This window comes from Onychomys torridus, chromosome 4, assembly GCF_903995425.1.
Source record: "Onychomys torridus chromosome 4, mOncTor1.1, whole genome shotgun sequence".
Taxonomy (NCBI): Eukaryota; Metazoa; Chordata; class Mammalia; order Rodentia; family Cricetidae; genus Onychomys; species Onychomys torridus.
The window spans coordinates 8946383-8967912 of record NC_050446.1 but is presented as its reverse complement, the minus strand read 5'-3'; the positions used below and the strand labels follow the sequence as shown (position 1 = coordinate 8967912).

General features: G+C 48.0%; 1 protein-coding gene across 1 annotated transcript in view; it reads left to right on the top strand.

The window, feature by feature from the left end:
- Sptan1 (spectrin alpha, non-erythrocytic 1) overlaps positions 1–21530 on the top strand; it is an 87244-nt gene that overhangs the window by 64478 nt on the left and 1236 nt on the right. Inside the window, exons 32-54 of the mRNA XM_036183326.1 lie at positions 1728–1827; positions 1938–2135; positions 2215–2361; positions 3827–3930; positions 4057–4219; positions 4568–4582; positions 6055–6186; positions 6407–6544; positions 7518–7622; positions 10244–10452; positions 11205–11325; positions 11708–11829; positions 12294–12426; positions 13559–13657; positions 15802–15961; positions 16542–16618; positions 17143–17352; positions 17707–18003; positions 18210–18322; positions 18981–18998; positions 19968–20030; positions 20945–20999; positions 21315–21511. Of these exons, the coding sequence (XP_036039219.1) occupies positions 1728–1827; positions 1938–2135; positions 2215–2361; positions 3827–3930; positions 4057–4219; positions 4568–4582; positions 6055–6186; positions 6407–6544; positions 7518–7622; positions 10244–10452; positions 11205–11325; positions 11708–11829; positions 12294–12426; positions 13559–13657; positions 15802–15961; positions 16542–16618; positions 17143–17352; positions 17707–18003; positions 18210–18322; positions 18981–18998; positions 19968–20030; positions 20945–20999; positions 21315–21511 (2976 nt within the window). The remainder of the gene's footprint in view (positions 1–1727; positions 1828–1937; positions 2136–2214; positions 2362–3826; positions 3931–4056; positions 4220–4567; positions 4583–6054; positions 6187–6406; positions 6545–7517; positions 7623–10243; positions 10453–11204; positions 11326–11707; positions 11830–12293; positions 12427–13558; positions 13658–15801; positions 15962–16541; positions 16619–17142; positions 17353–17706; positions 18004–18209; positions 18323–18980; positions 18999–19967; positions 20031–20944; positions 21000–21314; positions 21512–21530) is intronic.

The following is a 21530-nucleotide window of genomic DNA, read 5'->3' as shown; positions in this document are numbered from 1 at the left end:
TTGGTTTTTTCTTCCAAAAGCTTGTTTATTTGTTTTTATTTATTTATTTTTATTTTTTGGGTTTGGGCAGGGATTCTCTATGTAGTCCTGGTCTTAGAACTTGCTCTGTATACTAGGAACTGGAACTCAGAGACCATCTGCTTCTGCGTGCTGCGATAAAAGATGTGCACCACCATGTCAAGCTCTCCTTTCATAAAAGAAATGTTTTTTTTTTTTTTTTTTTTTTTTGAGCTGAGGATCGAACCCCCAGGGCCTTGCGCTTGCTAGGCAAGCACTCTACCACTGAGATAAATCCCCGACCCTTCTTTTACTTTTGGACATTATAATACAAATACATCATTTCTACCTTTCCTGCAGGTCCTCCTATGGATTCCTTTTGCTGTCTTTCAAATTCATGGCCTCTTTCTCGTTTTCTCCCTCCTTCCGTCCCTCCCTCCCTCTCTCCCTCTCTCCCTCCTTTCCTCTCTCCCTTCTTTCTGTGTGTATGTGTGTGTATACGTACATACACACACATACATACATTCCTAAATACAACCTGCTCAGTCTGTACAATGTTGCTTTTTCATATGTTTTCAGGGCTGACCACTTGGTGTTGCTGTTGTGCTCTTCCCTGGGAAGACTGTTTCTCCCACCTCAGCATTCTGTAGTTACCTGTGGTGTGGTGTGGTTTGGTTTGAGACAGGGTTTCTCTGTGTAGCTCTGGCTGTCCTGGAACTTACTCTGTAGACCAGGCTGGCCTCAAACTGTCTGCCTCTGTCTCCTGAGGTGTGGGCCACCACTGCCTGGCCTGTGTTTCTTTATTTAGTGTTGAAGTCTTGAAAACTTCTCTTTCCACATGAACATGTCTTTCTTTGGGATGTTTAGATGTTTAGGCGGCCACTTTGCTAAGACTTACTGGTGTGACTTCTGATGTTTCTAGGAGACAGTCTCACAGAGGACTCCGCTCCTCTGGCTCTTACGGTCTTTCTGCCTCTCTTCTGCAACAGTCCCGAGCCTGAAGTGCAGGAGTTGTGTTGTGGATGTGTCCCTTAGGGCTGGGCTTTATGACTGCATTTTAACGGGTTATGTTTTTCTGTAATGATCTCCATCTATTGCGAAGAGATGTGTTGCTTGATGATGGGTAAGAACTACACATACCCCACTAGGCCCAGGAGAAGGAGTCCCTTTTTTTTTTTTTTTTTTTTTTTTGTTTTTGGAGACAGGGTTTCTCCATGTGGTTTGGTGCCTGTCCTGGATCTCGCTCTGTAGACCAGGCTGGCCTCGAACTCACAGAGATCCATGTGGCTTTGCCCTCCCAAGTGCTAGGATCAAAGGCGTGTGCCACCAGCGCCTGCTGCCTTCTTTTTTATTGGTAACACAAACAAGAGGCTATAAGACCCAGCCCTGTTCAATATATGACTAGGTTAACCTAAAAGAACCCTCGGGGGCTGGAGAGATGCTCAGTGGCTATGAGCACTGACTGCTCTTCCAGAGGACCTAGGTCAATTCCCAGCACCCACATGGCAGCTCACAACCATCTGTGACTCCAGTTCCAGGCAACCTGACACCCACGGCAAAACACCAATGCACACAAAATAAAAATAAATAAATGAAAATAGCTTTGACAGTTTAAAAAATTAATAATATTAAACCTTCTGAGGCAGAAATGATGCAGCCATTTCCTGGGCAGAAGGCCTGCTTATTGGCAGATACTGTAATGGGTGTTCCTGTATGGATCTGGTTTCTAGGGACCTCATGTCTTGGATCAATGGGATACGAGGGTTGGTATCTTCAGATGAGCTAGCCAAGGATGTCACTGGAGCTGAGGCTTTGCTGGAACGACACCAGGTAGGACCTGCTGGCTTAGTGGCTTTATTCCTCCCCTCTTGGGAGCCAGTGGTTGATACGAGTGTCGGCATCTTCTGCAAGTTACCTCATCACTTCTCTCCTCTTGGCAGGAACACCGGACAGAAATTGATGCCAGGGCTGGCACTTTCCAGGCATTTGAGCAGTTTGGGCAACAGCTGTTGGCTCATGGGCACTATGCCAGCCCAGAGATCAAGGAGAAACTTGATATTCTTGAGCAGGAGCGTACAGACCTAGAGAAGGCCTGGGTTCAGCGCAGAATGATGCTGGACCACTGCTTGGAGTTGCAGGTGTGTGCATTTGAGTTCTCATCAGACGTTTCTTGCCAATGGCCATATTTTTCTTCACATCTGCCTGTCCACTCTCTAGCTGTTCCATCGGGACTGTGAGCAAGCAGAGAACTGGATGGCAGCCCGGGAGGCCTTCCTAAACACAGAAGACAAAGGAGACTCGCTGGACAGTGTGGAGGCTCTAATCAAAAAACATGAAGACTTTGACAAAGCTATCAATGTCCAGGTGGGCCCTGACCATGAGGTCCTAGTCTGGATTTGACCTGAGTCAATTTGGTGGCAGTCCTATCATAGTGACTAGGTTAAAAAAAGTTACTGACTTGGTTGTATTAGTTAGATGCTACTAATAGCCTTGTTAATATTGTTATTCAGGAGTCAGATGCAGGTGGAGCTCTGAAGTTCAAGGCCAGCCTGGGCTACATAGAATATTCCAGGTTAGCCAGGGCTATATAGTCAGACCCTGTCTCCAAAACAAAAAATGCTATTCAGGTGGCAGGTATAGCTATGTGTTAGATTACTACCTAGTAGGCTATAGGGTCCTGGATTCAGTCTCCAGTACTGCAAAAAAAAAAAAAAAAAAAAAAATTAGCACAACTAAAATTTTCATACCAACTTCAAAAAATAAACATTATGTTGGACTAGATACCTAACTGAGTGGTTAAGATCACCTATGTACTACTCTCGGAAAGCACTTGATTTCAATTCCCAGCCCCTTCATCAGGTGGTTCACAAGTGTGTGTAACTCTCGCTCTAGGGGATCTGATGCGTCTCTCTGCAGGCACCTACATTCAACGTTTATATGTACCTACTTACATAAGCATGAACACATACCCATAATTAAAAATAAATTATGAACCCTTTTCTCTTTCCTCTCTCTTCTCTCCACTCTGTCTCTCCCCCTCTCTCTCTCTCTCCCCCTCCCCCTCCCTCTCCCCCCCTTTCTCTCCCAATAAAGCTCTAGAAAGGTAAAAAAATAAATATAAATAAATAAATTATGAGCAGCCATATGGTTGCTGGGAACAAAACCCAGGTCCACTACAAGAGCAGCAAGTGCTCTTAATGGCTAAGCCACCTCTCCAGCCCTCAGATTTGTTCTATTTTGTATTTTGAGACAGGATTTTTTTTTCTGTTTAGTCCTGGCTACCCTGGAAATAGCTATTGTGGTACAGGCCTTGAACTCTGAGAGATCAGCCTGCCTCTGTTGAGATTAAAGGTGTGTGCCACCATGCCTAGCCAAAAAATAAATATTTTTAGGGGTGAAAATTTATGTTTTGATAAGTTAATTCATTAAAACAAAGAACAAGGGGTTGGGGATTTAGCTCAGTGGTAGCAAGCACAAGGTCCTCCTGGGTTCGGTCCTCAGCTCTGGGGGGGGAGGGGGACACGACAAAATAGATAAAAACTGTGACCTGAAAACCATTTTGTTGAAAACAGAACAGTGGTCATTTGATGAGCCTAATTTGTTATGGCGTCTGCTGGTGTCCCAGCGCCTGTACAGCTCAGTATGACCTGAAGTCCTCTTGAACTAAACCCTACTCTAGTAATGATGATAATCAAGCTGGCTTCTAAGGTGTCGGTGTGTTCCGATCCTGCCACCAGTTAGTTCCAAAGTGTAACCATCTCCTCTGAAAGCCAGCAGGCTGACAGACCTTGTCCAGCCCACCCTGACCTCTTCGTCTGTTTGTTCTCAGGAGGAAAAGATCGCTGCCCTGCAGGCCTTTGCCGACCAGCTCATTGCTGTCGACCACTATGCCAAGGGAGACATTGCAAACCGTCGCAATGAGGTCCTTGACAGGTGGGTGTCCTATGGTGATGGCCTTCACCAGCTCTGAGAAGATGAATGCCCACATGTGAGAAGCCACACCTCCTCCAGCTTCTTCTGTTCTGGTTAAAAACACTCACATTTGATCTTCACTCACAGGTGGCGCCGCCTGAAAGCCCAGATGATTGAGAAAAGGTCAAAACTTGGAGAATCTCAAACCCTTCAGCAGTTCAGCCGGGATGTGGATGAAATTGAGGCCTGGATCAGTGAGAAGTTACAGACAGCAAGTGATGAGTCCTATAAGGACCCCACCAACATCCAGGTGAGTGGATTGGGGCTTGTTCTGGAGTGCCCGTGTCAGAGTCCAGTTGTTAAATGCAAATCTGTGAAGGAGCATGCACATAAAACCACCCGCCCCTGCCGGAGCTTAGCAAGAGTCCCTGGGCCAGTGGGCAACACTGCTGAACTGGTAGAGCCATTTGAAAGCTGTTCCCTTGCTAGTCTCCATAGAAGCTAGAAGCTTGTCTGCTCTAATGTATCTAAGGGTCCTGCTCCTGTGCTGTTCCCAAATGTGAATTTCCTGGGGAAGTGTGATGGCAGAATGAGTCTTTAATAGCTGAGACATGTTCAAATCAGTGTACTGAACTCTTCTTTCAATCTGTTTTTGTAGCTTTCCAAGCTGCTGGTAAGTTTTATATGTTTTTAAGAGTTATAGATTTGTGAGCTCTGGGGTTTATGTTCTACTTTGTAGAGTACTGTTAACTGTGGTCATGTGTGGTCCGCTGGTATCTACTCATCCATCATCATTCTAATCCCCAGTCACCCTCCATGCAAGTGTCCCTGTGAGATGTGGCTTTCTCTGTTATAATTAGCTGGCAGTCCTAACTCTTCATCCCACTTCATCATCCAGTCAGATTCTGTACAGTGTTTGGTTTGGGGGCAGTAGTTGTCCACTTTCTTTCAAGGGGTGCTTTTGAAAATGGAATATCGGCTTTTATGTGTAGACTGTGACTTTGTTTTCCTGGGCTCAAGGTGTCAAGTAGCCTGGACAGAGTAGGCTAGCTTGGGGTGAATCCAGTACACACCCAGGCTGGTGTCCAGAGGTGCTGGCCTAGAGAACTGGAATAGTAAGATGTGCTTCCAAATCTAATCAGCCATTTCTCAGGAGATCACAAAAAGAGATAATCTGTTGTCACATGGCTCAAAAGTCCCAGAGCTGGGAAGAGGAATCAGTTTGGACCAGCAATGATGAAAGCAGAGCACAGGTGGCTGTGTTGTCAGGATCTGTGGCTGAGACCTGTTGGTCCTGGTGCTGCTTTAGCGGCCAGGGTCCCTCCCTGCAACACTTACTGCCTCTGAAATGAAACATTAGGTGCAGAATTCTTGGCCAACTAAACTGTTTTGTTGGGGTTTTAGGTTTTTTTGTTTTTGTTTGTTTTCTCTCTCTTAGTTTCCTTTCCCAATAACATTCTCCCCTGAGACTATTTCTCACCCTGTGTTTTTCCCAGAATTGTGTTACAGCCACTGTATCCTCACAATCATAGCTCTTAACGTGTCTCATTATCTTTTGTTCCTTAACAAATTCTTAGAAATTCCAGCTCTCTTCTTCCTGGCAAAAATAAGATCCAGCCTACCTATAGACTGGGTTTTAGCAGCCTCGTGTTTTGATTAATGACAGATAGCAAATAGAAGCCTGAAAAGCCAAATCTTCCTCAACAGAAAGACCCACTGCAGCCATCAGAAGTGTTTTGTTGGATAGCCCACACATGTCACCAGTCAGGACTTCTGTCTAGGAGGATAAAGACAGAGGTTGATATGGGCACATGATTAGATTCAGAACTAAAATTGATCCCAGTCTCCTATAAAATGTTAAAAGTACAGAATTTGAGGCTTTGCTCCCAGCCTGCTGGTGAGCTGTTCAGAACTGGCTTTTACCTCACTGCCCCTGAGCTAGTTTATCTCCCTTTCTGGCCTAAAGGTTTAGGTCCTATAGACCCCAAACCATAGCACCCATACAACCTGTGGTGGCTTTCTGTCAACACCAATGCTTGACTTGTTTCTTACCTTCCCAGCACTCCCTCTCTCCTGAGCATCTCTTTTTGCCTTAATGACAAGCCTGGCAAGAACTGCCTCTGAATGGTGGTTTGATATTTTCAGAGCAAGCACCAGAAGCACCAAGCCTTTGAGGCAGAACTGCACGCCAATGCTGACCGGATCCGTGGCGTCATTGACATGGGCAACTCACTCATCGAGCGTGGGGCCTGTGCTGGCAGTGAGGACGCTGTCAAGGTATGGTCCAAGGACCTATACTATCTCCAGAAAGACCAGCAGCATGCTACTATCCACTGTACTACACCTGAAATACAGCTTAAGACCTGCAGTCTGTGGAATTCGAGAACACAGTTCCTGTGATTATTTCCACTTCCTCTTTGATGGTCTCTGATTTGGGTCTTAGGAATGGATCCTTCAGAGATTTCCCCATCCCAAGTGACCCCCATCTCTTCTTAAGGCCCGCCTGGCTGCCCTTGCAGACCAGTGGCAGTTCCTGGTGCAGAAATCAGCTGAGAAGAGCCAGAAGCTAAAAGAGGCCAATAAGCAGCAGAACTTCAACACTGGAATCAAAGACTTTGATTTCTGGCTCTCTGAGGTAATGTGCGATGGTCCTTGTTCCCTACCATCAGGGAATTTCTAGCATTTGGGTAATGAATGGGTCTGTCAGCCCACCCCAGATCATAAAAGGGAACCTCTTCAGAGCACCTTAAACAGAAGTCCTCGTTGTGAGATAGGTTCAGATTGCTGTTACAGAGTTAATAGAGGCTCAGAACAGAAAACTGATTTTGAAGATCCTGGGTATCAGACCTCTCCCCAAGGGAGTGTATAGAGGAGGAGATGGGGTGGTTGGTAGACAGTTCCCACAAGTCTACACCAAGATGGAACTGAAAGTTTCAGAGGGAAGGGAGTCTGAGTCCAGGCACATATAGGGCATTGGGACAACAGGCTCTAAAAAGGGCGATTTTAGAGACCACCACTGTGAACATCTTAGAGTCTCTTTCCAGTCTGGTTGCATTTGCATGAACTGTTTGCTGTAGAGGTGTATTTTATGTGAGTTCACAATGTCATTTTTTATTAGTATTTATGGCGAGTATTATCCCATGTCACTAAAATCCTCCCTAAACATTTGCATATGGGAAAGTCCCAAGAATCTTTATGTGACTTCAGAATTCCTGTCTGGCTGCCATTCAGGAGTCCCTGGAGTGCATACTGCAGTGAACATCTCAGCACACTGCTCCCTCTGTGGTCCTGGCACTGGGGAGCTTCATTGCTGCAGAGAAGGCGTGGGGCTGAGCCTCTGTCCCTACTCTGAGCAGGCTCCTTAGTTATATTGGCTGTAGCTTAGTGGGTAGAATTGTGACTCCTTGGCACACACCTTTAATCCCAGCACTCAGGAGACAGGCAGAAGGATCTGTGTAAGTTCAGGTTAAGCCAGGGATACATAGAGAGATCTTATTTCCAAAATTAAAAAGAAAAAAAAATTGTAGCAGCTCCTGGCCACCCTGGGTTTTGCAGAACACTATGCTGCATCCTGTAATAACCATTCCCTTTGGTCTTGTCAACTGCAGGTGGAAGCTCTCCTGGCATCTGAAGATTATGGCAAAGACCTGGCCTCTGTGAACAACTTGCTGAAGAAGCATCAGCTGCTGGAGGCAGACATATCAGCCCACGAGGTCAGCAGGGTAACAGATGAGAGGGTGGGATGACTAGAACAGACCTACGGAGTACTCCAGAGTTTTGAAATGAGCTAGAATTGTTCAAGGAAGGCAGCAGTTTGTATACGGACTGGTTTCTTAATTTTTCTCAGCCTAGGTTTATATAGATCTTACCTATAAGTACTAATCATTGTGGAAAATCAGGTGCATTTTTAGCTGGAGATGGAGCTTAGTGGTCCAGCAGTTGCCTGTCATGCCCAAGGATCTGGGTTCCATCCATGCTATAAAATTAAAGGAATTTTCTTTTTCTCTCTTTTTTTTTTTTTTTGCGTGTGTATTTTTGTTGTTTGCTTTTTTGGTTGTTTTATTGTTGTTTTTTATCATTTATTTTATGTGTGATGACATTTTGCCTGCATATATGTCTGTATGAAGGAGTCAGATTCCCTGGAACTGGATTTACAGACAGTTGTGAACTGCCATGTGGTTACTGGGAATTGAACTCGGGTCCTCTGGAAGAATAGCCAGTGCTCTTAACTGCTGAGCCATCTCTCCAGCCCCGGTTGTTTTGTTTTGTTCTGTTAATTTTTCCAAGACAAGGCTTTTCTGTGTAGGCCTGGCTGTCTTGGAACTTGTTCTGTAGACCAGGCTGGCCTTGAACTCAGAGATCCACCTGCCTCTTAAGGCATGTGCCACTGCTGCCCGGTGGTTGGTTGGTTTTCGTTTTTGTTTTTGTTTTGAGATGAGGTATTGCTATATAGCCTTGACGGGTCTCAAACAAGATCCACCTGCTCTGCTTTGGAGTGCTGGGAGTGTGCTGCACACCACACCCAGCTCTTTATTTTTGAATTGGGCTCTCAATATATAGCCCTATATGGCCTCAGACTTAGAGTAATTTTTCTGCCCCGCAAATGTTGAGGTTACAGCATTTACACCACACCTTTGGCTTTAAGTAACTCCAGTGGTAATTCTATAAGGTAAGTAGCATTTCTGTGAATGGTGACAGTTGTTATAAAAGGGGATGAGTGAGAAGGATGGCGTTGGTTACATTTGTGCGGATCTCCATTAAGCCATCTTTCTTTTTTCTTTTTTTCTTTATTTCCCCCGAGACAGGGTTTCTCTGTGTAGCTTTGCGCCTTTCCTGGAACTCGCTTTGTAGCCCAGGCTGGCCTCAAACTCACAGAGATCCACCTGCCTCTGCCTCCCGAGTGCTGGGATTAAAGGTGTGCGCCACCACCATTAAGCCATCTTATACAGGACATCTGGGGTTTAAGATTCTGATTTGTTGTGTGTGGTATGTATGACGGGTTAACAGCATATAGCTAGGCTGAAGGAAAAGGAGGAGGAATTTGATTCAGACTATAAAGAATTTTTCTCTGCTTCTACACTAGCATCTGCAATTGGTAACAGTTTTGTAACTGAAATTAGTTTTTCACAATGAACTGTGTCAAAAACTGTTCTTGTATTCTGTATCCTTGGTCTATCCTGGGCTTGGAATGGATTAATTATTATCTACTTGTGATTCTGTCACATATCTGGCTCAGTTAGGAAATGTTGTTCCTCTGAGTTAAACATGTTAGTTCTAAATATTTTGACCCATTTCATATGTGATACCAAAACCTTGTTAGTCTCATCAGAAAAACTCTGGGATACCAGGTAAAAATTTTCCAAAATTCTAATTTTGTTCAAAAAGTTTGAATTTTATCATTAACAATTGAATTCTGTTCCCGTCAAGGGACAAACTCGCTTGTCTTTTTGAGGGGCAGCATAGGCACAGTTGAAACTGGGTCTCACACTGCAGCATAGCATGGCCTGGAACACGCCATACAGCACAGGCTGGCTCTGCTGTTGTGACAGACCTCCTGTCTTAGTCTCTTAGCTGCTGGGGTCACAGGCTGAACCCCAACATCACTTTACCATTTTTGACAGAGTCGCTATTAAAGATTCAAGGCTGAATGCCCATACTTTGCCTTAGAGTTCTTCTTTAAGGTAAAACGTGGGCATTTTTACATTATGTTTATTATTTGTTGTGGTGGGTGGGGGAAGTACGTACATTCAGAGGATATCTTGAAGGAGTCAATCCCTCCTACCATGGATGAACCTGTCATCCTCTGAGCCATCTTGTAGACCTAAGATGTTTAATTAAACTAAATTTGCTGTGGCACACATCTTTAATCCCAGCACTCAGGAGACAGAGGCAAGTGGGTCTCTGAGTTCCAGGCCAGCCTGGTCAACATGATGAGACCCTGTCTCAAAGAAAACAAAGTTAACTTTTGCTCCTTTCAAAGTATATGGTGACGTATGCTTATCCCACACAAGACTCGATCTCTAGCATCAAAATACGAACGGATAAGGAGATGAAGGCCACTGCCAAACAGAAGAGGTGGCAGAAAGTGGTTTCTGCTGCAGCCATGCACTGCATTCTGCATCCTTCCCACCTTCAGCACACATGTCCACATGGTGACAGAACCGAGTCTTAGTGTCGTTATCAGAATAGTTTGGTCTTACAGAGCTGCAAGGGTCCACACAGCACACCCTGATGTATGAGGCTGCACAGCCCAGTGGGAAATTAATGAGTGCTGTTTTCAGGGAGCTGTCTTTGGGCACCAAGTTTCTGATCCCTCTCTTGTGTCCCTGCCCAGGATCGTCTAAAGGACCTGAACAGCCAGGCTGACAGTCTGATGACCAGCAGTGCCTTTGACACCTCCCAAGTGAAAGAGAAGCGGGACACCATCAATGCACGCTTCCAGAAGATCAAGAACATGGCAGCCTCCCGAAGAGCAAAGCTGAGCGAGTCCCATCGCCTACACCAGTTCTTCCGAGACATGGATGATGAAGAGTCCTGGATCAAGTATGTGCCCTGAAGTTGTGTGCTCAGTGTCTAGGGCTGCCTGGAGGAGTTTCAGGCTTTCTTGATCTGTTGGGGTGGCAGGGAAGTGTGACGTAAGGGCACAGTTTAGGGATCTTGCCAAACTCCCAACCTCTCGTCTACTGTACAGTAGTGAGCAGCAGTTAAGCTGTGGTGATGGTAACCATGATGTCACAGTAGACCCTGCCTTTTGGGTCCCAAGGAAGTTGTTTTGTTTTGTTTTTTCTTGCTTTTTGTTTTGGTTTGGGTTTTTTTGTTTTGTTTTGTTTTTTTGAGAGAGAGTCTTTCTGTGTAGCCCTCGCTGTCCTAGAACTCACTATGTAGACCAGGCTGGCCTGGAACTCACTGTATAGATCAGACTAGACTTGAATTTTATAGAAATTCACCTACCTCTGCCTCCCAAGTGCTAGGATTAAAGGTGTGAACCACCACACCTGGCTTAAGGACACATTTCTGTTTCTCTATATGTGACACATAAGTAAGTAGAGTTAATAGTACACCACCAGTGATGCTCCTCTCCTCGGGGCAGGGCCAGTCCCTCTGTATTCTCCTGACATTTAGATGAGCCGTGGTCAGAGACAATTCTAGATCTATGATTTTGGGAAACAGTGGCTTCTATTCCCAGGAAATGAAAAGGGATTTTATGAAGAAAATGGCAGAGGTTGGAGGATGCCAGGGTTAGTGGCTGAACTACCACACTCCATGGACATGACCATACTGCCTCTGCATTTCAGGGAGAAGAAGCTGCTAGTTAGCTCTGAGGACTATGGCCGAGACCTTACAGGTGTTCAGAACCTGAGGAAGAAACACAAACGGCTAGAAGCCGAGCTGGCTGCCCATGAACCGGCCATTCAGGTGAGTGCTTGTCTTCTGCTGAGAGAACAGGGCCATGAGGAAGGGCAGAGTCCTCAGATCTTAACTCTGCAATTTTGTGATTGTGATGACTCAGCCCCAGCCATGAAGCAGCAGCAAGCACTGTTGTTTTTTTGAGTCAGGGTTTCTCTGTGGAACCTTGGCTGGTATGGAGCTCCCTATGTAGACCAGGCTGACCTCACACTCTGAGGTCATCACCTGCTTCTGCTTCCCGAGTGCTGGGACTGAAGCTGTGCCCAGCAGGTGTAGCCTGAAGAGATGATTGGGAATGTGATGTTGAGACTTCCTGACAGCTTGAGCCACAGGCCCCTGGATCTAGGCCCTTGCCCGCCCTCTAGTGCTGCCTCTTGTTCTCACCTGTCAGGGCGTGCTGGACACTGGGAAGAAGCTCTCTGATGACAACACCATCGGGCAGGAGGAGATCCAGCAGCGTCTCGCTCAGTTTGTGGAGCACTGGAAGGAGCTGAAGCAGCTAGCAGCTGCAAGGTGAGCAGGCAGGCAAGGAGCTCTCCCGGAAGACCTGGCCCTCCTGCCAGCTCCCAGGCTCTTCCCTCAGGTGTCGAATTCTAGCTTGCTCCAGAGCCGTTCTGACCTGTTCCTGCCCTGTGAGGAGTCTGACCCAGCAGTCAACTCCAGAGCTTCCTGTTTGAAGAGTACTGTCTGCCTTGTGTCCCTTAGAAGGCTAAACCATGTTTTACACAAAGACACATTCCTTTGTGGATATTTTAGAATATTTTATCCAAAGGAGAGAGCTCTTTTTTATTATTTATTTGTTTGTTTGTTTGTTTGTTTGTTTGTTTTGGTGCTGGTGATTGAACCTGAGATGGGGAGGGAACCCGAGCTCTTAGACACACTAGTCAAACACCAGTACCACCCAGCTATAACTCCAGCCCTCTTCATGCATACTTTAAGTGCATACTAATAATTTCCCTCCCCTATTCCTTAATAAGGGGCCAGCGGCTGGAGGAGTCCTTGGAGTACCAGCAGTTCGTAGCCAATGTGGAAGAGGAAGAGGCTTGGATCAACGAGAAAATGACTCTGGTGGCCAGTGAAGATTATGGAGACACTCTTGCTGCCATCCAGGTCAGTAAAGCTAAGCAAATGCTTAAGCAGTGATAGTGTACTAGATCGCAGTCTGAAGTGTAGTGTGGGCGGGCCATGTTTCCATCGCACCTCCTTAAGAAAAGTCCTTGCTGCTTCCAGGACCACACTTTTACTCTACGCTTGTTTCCACATAGCACCTCCGTGTCCACTCTTTTCTCTGCCATTCCTCTGTGCCTTTTTTTTTTTTTTTTTTTTTTTTTTTTTTGAGCAGAGGATCGAACCCAGGGCCTTGTGCTTACCAGACAAGCGCTCTACCACTGAGCTAAATCCCCAGCCCCCCTTAATGTCCTTTTTTTCCCATGTTCATGGCCTAAGAGTTAAGCTCACTCCATAGCCACTTCAGTTGGTTAACAGTTGCTGTCTAACAGCCACCTGAAACTGACTTGTGTTGGTGGGTGTGTAATCTCTCCACTGTTTCCAGGGAAAAACTGACTGAGCTGGAAGATCTCCATGGCTGTGATCACAGATTGTCTTGTTCAGCCTTCCACAACCCTCATTCTGCTCTCGGCTAGATGAGCTTCCTCACTTTGTTCAGAGAGGCAAAGGCAGAAACAACAGAGTATTAAAGACTGTACTGTTCTCAGAGCTGGCTCCAAGGCAGCCTAGTCATGGGATAGGAGAGGTCACACATCACCATGGTCACACCTTCCTGAGTACCAGCCAGCCAGTGTGGAAGGAAGCAGTTTGCATTGCCTTGAGCCACTCTCCTTACAGTGGGCAGTCCATGTGTTAGGATAAATTCAGTGGCCTCCCCCAGGGTGTGTTTGGTCCCTAGAAACAAGAAGAGGAATGTTGTTCTCCAGTCATTAGGTAGCTAGACATAAGACTGAGTCCCTGTGGTTATGCATAGAAGTGTTGTTGGGTGCTCACTTCCAGCTTTCTGTCCATTCTTACAACCTAAACTAGGTGGTTCTGCAGACCTTCCTCCTTCCTGGGCTGCAGCTTCCCCTGCAGCCTGTTCTCCCTCCTAACTCCTCGACACCCATGTGCCATGCTAATGGTGCTCCCCTGGAGCAGAGAGTGGGGACAGGGCTCATAGCTTGTGTCACTCTGTCTGAGACATAGCGTATCTTAATAGTGCACCAGTGGCTGACCTCACTGCTTTCTCTAGGGCTTGCTGAAGAAACACGAAGCTTTTGAGACAGACTTCACTGTCCACAAGGATCGGGTGAATGATGTCTGTACTAATGGACAAGACCTCATTAAGAAGGTGAGCCTGGACCCCAGAAAGACCCTTGTTCTCAGCCCAAAGTACACCATGCTAAGGTCTTAGAGATTGTCAGTACTCCTGTGCCATGTTTCCTATAGCAGGAAAGAGTTGCTTTTGAGAGGCTGGAGAGATGGCTCAGCAGTTAAGAGTACTAGCTGATCTTCCAGAGGACCCGGGTTCAATTCCCAACACTCACATGGTAGCTCACACCTCTAGGGGATCTGATACCTTCACACCAATGCACATAAAATAAAGTTAAATAAATTAAAAAAAAAAAAAAATACTGCTTTTGAGTTAGCCCACTCTTCCTTGGGCAACCAGCTTTGGGCCTTAAGTGAGGAGGGCTATCTTGTTGGTTCTTTTCTGACAGTAGGACTTCCAGAATGCTATTCCTTCATTTCTTTTTTGTTTTTTTATGTGTATGGTTTTGCCTTCATGTATGTCTGTGCACCACATTTATACATTGCCCAAGGACATCAGAAGAGTGTATTGGATCCCTTACAACTGGAGTTACTGATGGTTGTGAGCCACCATGTAGGTAGGTGCTGGGAATTGAACCTTGGGCCTGTAGAAAAACAGTCAGTGCTCTTAAACCACTGAACCATCTCTCTACTTCTTTTTAAAGATTTTATTTTTTATATGTGTGTGTGTCTGTACTATATGTGTGCAGTGTCCACAGAGGCCACAAGAGGGCATCAGATGCCCTTGGAACTGGTATTACAAGCAGTTGTGAGCCACTGTGTGGGTTCTGGAGCCCTCCAGTCACCTGTTCCTTTATTTCTTGGTGATAAAGGTTGCTATTGAGATAATAGAATAAATGTATTAAGTAGAAACCACATGGCACAGTGGTGTATTCCTACAGTGAGTTTGAGCCTAACTTTGGCTGCATAGTAACTCTGTCTAAAAACATCACTTAGGAATCACCCAGAAAGCCACCACTCAGAAATGGCTGTTCTAGATTTTTTATTTTATATTGAAACAGGGTCTCTTGTAGTCTAGGCTGGCTTCCAACTTGTTCTAAAGCCAAGGATGACCTTGAACTCCTGATCCTCTTACCTCTGCCTCCCAGGTGCTAGGATTGCACTGTGTACCACCAAGCCTGGCTCATTGAGATTTTAGTGTTTGGCCTTCCAGCCTTTTCCTCTCAAATGTGTAGAGCTAAGGATGAAATGTCTGCTTAGTAGGGTTGTGTAACTCCGTGGGTTATGTGAGACCTATTACAGTACGGATGGTTTAGTTTACTGGTCACTCTTTTCCAGAGAAAGAACAAAAAGTCTCAGTACTTCGAAAGCAGTGGAGAGTGTCCAGGCCCTCCACTGCAGCCCTAGGCCCAGGTTGTGCAGGATCAGTTATGAGGTGCAGCACAAGTGTGGTGAGGGCTTGTCACAAAGCTTCTATTCAGTAACTGCCATGTAGAGAATTGGGGTTTGGGACTGGGCTGGTGCCCCAATTGATGGAACCTTTGCCTGTCATCTGTGTGGCAGAAATACTTAGGTGTCCAGGTTTGTTCCATAGAGAGCTTTTTCTCCTGACCATGATCAGTAGACGACAGCATGAAGCTGGAGTCATACCCAGACCCCTAGGGCTCCTGGCCTAGGAGAGTGAGAAGCTCGATGCCTTGCTGAGTCTCACCCTTAGAATATGCCGTCTGCTCCAAATTGCTGAGGTGGCTGGGTTCTGTAGTGCTTTGTTCTGGGCAAATTCTCCCTTCTTTACCACATTTCTCTTTTCTCTCTGACTGGAATTGAAACTGGTGTTGCGGTTTCACCATCTTTTGTGTCCATAGCATCCAAACACTCCCAGAGTTACTGTCTTCACACACAAGGGTTGGAGCCATTCTTTGGCTGTATAGTGTTTGAATATTTGGTGATTTTCCTTTCAGAAACACTGGTGACTCACTGAACTCATGCTGTCCACCTCTTTCTCGTGCTCCCTGTAGCACTGAATCCTGGGATTAGATTGCTGGTCCCGGTCTTCACCCTGAGACTTGTCTTGGTGTCATCCTTAGGAAGCTTCACCCAGCACTGGTCAGGAGCAAATAAGCCAATGTGACACAAATTGAACAGTCGGATGCTGGGAACCTGCCACAGACAGGTGACTGCAGCTGGTGGCAAACTTCATTTGTGTTTTTTCTCTTGGCCTAGAACAATCATCATGAGGAGAACATCTCTTCAAAAATGAAGGGTCTGAACGGGAAGGTGTCTGATCTGGAGAAAGCAGCAGCTCAGAGAAAAGCAAAGCTAGATGAGAACTCAGCCTTCCTTCAGTTCAACTGGAAGGCTGATGTGGTGGAGTCCTGGATTGGTGAGTGGGTTCAGCAAGACCCAAAGCTTCTAACTCTCCTAGACTAAGAAGATGGCAGAACCACGGGGTGTGTCACCACACAGTTGGGTTTCTGCGTCAGGGAAGAAACCGATAGGACATGGGCTCAGAGAGTCTGCTGCAGGACAGACCTGGTAGCCCAATAAGATGAGACATCCTGAAGTCAGTGTTGCCACCGCAGTGCCTCTACTAACCTGGCATGAAGTTCACCAAACAAGGGCCTGCAAACCTGGACACAAGCAGCACAGAGACCCAAGTACTAGTAGGCTCAGCTAAGGGTCAGGCCATATCAGAAGTGCCCACTAGCTGCCTGGCCAAGGTGCCATCTAGCTCCTGGTTAAATGGAACTAGATTCTGGTGTCAGAGCCATGTGACCCCAAAACCCCTCCACGCCCAGTTGAGGCAGGGTGGGTTATAAGGAGCAGGCAGCCACTGAGTTCAGGAAGGCTGCTGGCAACTTTGGAATTGAAAGTGAACATGCCTCCATCCTGTCTGTGGCTTGCTTTCTCTTAGTCCATCTGTTCTCTGAGGGCTGGGACAGTCTTCATGCTTTGTTTCGCAGGTGAGAAGGAGAACAGCTTGAAAACTGATGACTATGGTCGAGATCTGTCTTCTGTCCAAACTCTGCTCACCAAGCAGGTTAGTTAGCCTCCTGAATAGTTCTTCTAGGGGAAGGCTGGTGTCCTTCCTTTAGGTCTTCGATGGCCTCATGTATGTGTGGCCGAGGTCAGTCAACAATAAACACTTCTGGTCCTGGGCCTCAGAGCTTCCAGAGGGGTAGAGTAAATGCAGATCAGGCATCCGGGCAGCAGCATGATAGGCTGGCAGGGTTCAGACACAGGTACCTGTCGGCCTTCAGCAGGCGGGGTCTGGGGACAGGCCTTCCTGGACCCAGTTACATACAGTAAACTGAAAGTGGTCACATGTGAACAATCTGCTATGTCTGAGGAGCCAACGCCATACATAGCCATGCCCAGAGCTTGAATGCTGGAATGGAAGGGTTTATTTATGGCCAGGAACTGAAGAGGAGGCCATTGCCACAATTTGTGGTCTAAGGCAAGTAGGAACATAGGCAGGTATGACTGAATGTCAGCAGGAGGTGGAGCTGAGGCATATTAGGCTCTCTGCAGTACATGCAACTGACTTGTGACTCCTCTCTGCAGGAGACCTTTGATGCTGGCCTGCAGGCCTTCCAGCAGGAGGGCATTGCCAATATCACTGCACTCAAAGACCAGCTGCTAGCCGCCAAACATATTCAGTCTAAGGCCATCGAGGCCCGACATGCCTCCCTCATGAAGAGATGGACCCAGCTGTTGGCCAACTCAGCTACCCGGAAGAAGAAGTTGCTGGAGGCCCAGAGTCATTTCCGAAAGGTAAGGGTGATTAATATTCAACTGGACCAGTGGAAGGGACAGTAAGGCCCCATTTGCTTCTGCCATGCTGTGCCGTCATCCGTTGAGGAAGTGACCTCAGCCCAGAGGAGCTAAGCATGAGCATGGACTCAGTGGAAATGGAGGCACATGGAGCCCTTGAACTTGTCCTGGTGAATTTATCCTTTGACCATCCCAGGATTAGCACAGCTTGTACTGAAGGGCACCGGGCAGAGGACAAGTGGGGAAGATTTTGAGATGGGGCAGAGAGCCAGAATCCCAGCAGGCCTCACTCTGAGTCCAAGAACTACCCCACCCACATACATAGCCACACTGACTCTGCCCCTCTACTTCTAGGTCGAGGACCTCTTCCTGACCTTTGCTAAAAAGGCATCGGCCTTCAACAGCTGGTTTGAGAATGCAGAAGAGGACCTGACGGACCCAGTGCGCTGCAACTCTCTGGAAGAAATCAAAGCCCTTCGAGAGGCTCACGATGCCTTCCGCTCCTCCCTCAGCTCTGCACAGGCAGACTTCAACCAGCTAGCTGAGCTGGACCGCCAGATCAAGAGCTTCCGGGTGGCCTCCAACCCCTACACCTGGTTCACCATGGAGGCCCTGGAGGAGACCTGGAGGAACCTGCAGAAGATCATTAAGGTGCACCTAGCGGGCAAGTCACTCAGCAGCCTGCTCCCTGCCTCCAGGCTGCTGCTCATGGGTCAGCTTTAGTAGGACTTCTGCCCCTCTCCACTTTGAAGTCCCACTGGCATTTCCCCAGGGGAGAGCCACGTTTATGCTGAGCCCGTGTGAGGCCAGCTCTCGGGACCCGCAGAAGGTAGCAGCACCTGCCTGCCTTTTCTCAGGAGCGGGAACTGGAGCTGCAGAAGGAGCAGCGGCGGCAGGAGGAGAATGACAAGCTGCGCCAGGAGTTTGCCCAGCACGCCAATGCCTTCCACCAGTGGATCCAGGAGACCAGGTGCCTGCCGTGGGGCCCCCAGAGAACATCCACCCCCTTCTGCTCAGGGACACACAGCCTGTTTAAAACCTGGTAACTAAGCCAGGTGGTGGTGATGGCAGCGGCGGCGGCACACGCCTTTAATCCCAGCACTCAGGAGACAGAAGCAGTTGAATCTCTTAAGTTTGAGGCCAGCCTGGTCTACACAGTGAGCTCCAGGACAGCCAGGGCTACACAGAGAAACCCTTTCTCAAAAAAAAAAAAAAACAAACTAGTGCCTCAACCAGGTACAGTTTGCATCTGTCATCCCAGTGCACAGGAGGATGGACATGAGCTTGAGTCTAGTGTGGTTTACATATTCTGTGCCATTGGAGGCTGTAGCAAGACCCTGTCTCACCCCAGAAGATGGAGTGGTGGGGAGGACTGCTTGGACTAAGAAGGCTGGCATAATCTGGTTGGGCTACTCTGCATGATTCATTTCCACTGAGATGTTAGCAGCTGTCCCAAGTGAGGTAGACCTACTCAGGGCTCAGGCAGGCAGGGCTGGCAGAGACTGAGCTGGCACATGTCAGGGGCAGAGTATACTGATGTTCTGTTGGTTTTCTTTCTCCTCCATCCTGTTCTGATTGCTGCTGTATGTGGACACTCCCGTGGCTCCTGACTGCCTGGACCTCCACAGAACGTATCTCCTCGACGGGTTAATATTGCCTTCTTTCTCCGGGCTCATGGTGTGGTGGTGTCTTGTGTGCTTGTCCCTGTGTCCCTTGTCCCCAGTGGCCTGGCTTGCAAAGGATGGGCCTCCTGCCCACCTTGTCCATGCCCTTTGTCCCTGCTAGAAGAACCCGTGGTCTTTGGGGGAGTCACTTCCCCTCTTTCAAAGCAGGATATGTAACCATGAGAGGAAGCCAGAGTCAGAAGTCTAAAGCTAGAGCCCCTGTCCATGCCTGTTCGCCAGGATTAGATGAAACTTCCCTTTTGGCCTATTTTCCCATTGTGACCAGAAGGATTTGCATTAAGCCCCAATAGTCAGTGGGCATATGAGGCTGGATAGCTGTGATAGGAGCTTGGGCTGAGTTCAGTTGAAGGAAGCTCTGCAGCCCCCTTAGGGCTGAGGTGACCCTATCTTCCCCTGGGGAGGGTAACCAGAATTGTTCACCCTAGCAAAAGGTAGAATGTCCAGTGTTACAATGTGGTGTGGAGACAGGGCTTGGAGGAGTCCCCGGGAGGAGCAGGGCTATCTCCCAGTCCCAGAAGGAGCCTGTACCCAGGCCATCTCACTGACTGTCCATGACTAAGGCTTAACTAGAGCCCACAAGGTTCTGCAGAGGGGAAAGTCAGGCATGGAAGGGTAGTGACCACAGAAATCTGCCCAGACCAGTCAGCTTGTAAGAGGCTTTGCAAGGCGGGAAGGGTTGCAGCATCTGGCCTGAGCCCCAAAGGCTTCCCCATGCTATGCTGTCTGCTGCTCTTGGTCTTGTTTCTGTGCAGTGCCATGCTTCCTCACCTGTGGCTCCTCCCAAGCCTTGTCCCACCTGGCCCAATGCCCCTGAGCTACCCATGGTTCCCACCCGATGCCAGGCTGCCAGCTTGTGGCACATGTCTGTCTCGATATGCTCTTGCCTCGCCTTCCTTTGGTATATTCATTTGGTTTCTTTTCTTTGAATAGCATAGCATATCGTCGGGTCATTCGTGTCTATCAGTATGAAGTTGGGGATGATCTGTCTGGAAGGTTCTTCTCCTCTTATTTCTCTTCTTCCCTCACTGTGGTTTTACCAATGCACTCTGGAATCCCAGGCGGCTCTGCTTCTAACCTATACCCTAGCCACTTGGGAGGAGGGTCTGTCCCCCTCCAATGCACTGGCCCTGCCTCCTGCCCCAGTCCCTGGGGCTCCCTTTTCCTGGGGGATGGGGCTTGCCTATGAGTCTCAACTGCTGGGGTAGGAGGAAGCCTGGTGCCTTGCCTTGCTAAAGCACTTTGAACCTGGGTAGGTTTTAGAGTTCTTCCTGGCTCACTGACGCTACAAGGGTAGACTGGGATAGACATGGGTGCAGAGGAGACGGGGCTGTGTGCACTGTGTGAACCTGTCCCTGCACGTGACCCTGCTCGTTTGATGTCTTTGTTCACTGGGAACCTTCTTTGTGCTCACACTTACATCTTGGAGAGAAGCAGGCTCCTCAGAAAATGGTCTTCAAAAGGAGGCCAAATCCAGAGTTCTAGCACAGCTGTCCTCAGCTGGAACCAGCCTGCAGCACACCCACTTAGCTATCTTATTGGCCATGCTGTCTCTTAGAATGTGGCTTTTCCCTCAGTATCTATCCTAAGGGGACTGTCAGTCTCTTGATTGTCCTTACAGTCCCAAGGGTTCTTGGCCTCCTGCTGGTGCAGGCTGTCAGGCCTGAAGCTGCTCTGTTCCTATGGGTGATTTCTAGTTCCTGAGTGATCTTTTAAGAGCTGAGAAGCCCCTGGCCCATGTGTCTCTAAAAAGAAATGGGACCTGCCCTTTCCCAGGCCTGTTAGAAGGGGTGCCCAACACCAGATGGGTTGTTTCCTCAGGCTGTGGGCACTTTGTACCAGGAGGAAGAGTTAAATGTGGGCACTGGTGTACTGCATTGGAGCCCTGCTCACTGTGCTTCTGTGTTTAGGTCCTGCATGGTGGAAGAGTCAGGAACTCTGGAATCTCAGCTTGAAGCTACCAAAGTGAGTGTCCCAAAGGGCTTTGGCCACCGCAGAGACCCCCAGCCCGGCAGCCACTCAACCTGAAGCTGCCAAGGCCAATTTTCTCCCTTGACTTAGACAGCCTTTGGGCTTCTTTCAGAGACAGTCTGCTAGCTGCTGTAACCGAACTCCAGTGAAGAGGCCAAGAGGCCTCATGTACACACTGCATCCTCACTGGCACCTCTGCAGTTGTGTTATGAAGATTTTTTCCTTCCCTACCACTTCCCGCTCCTCCTTTCCTCGGCTGGGTTCTGGGGGGTCCCTGTCTCACACTGTTTTGTCCCCCGCCCCCGGCAGCGCAAGCACCAGGAGATTCGAGCCATGAGAAGTCAGCTGAAGAAAATTGAGGACCTGGGGGCTGCCATGGAGGAAGCCCTCATTCTGGACAACAAGTACACTGAGCACAGCACTGTGGGCCTGGCCCAGCAGTGGGACCAGCTGGACCAGCTGGGCATGCGCATGCAGCACAACCTGGAGCAGCAGATCCAGGCCAGGTACCAGGGTGGGGGGCCC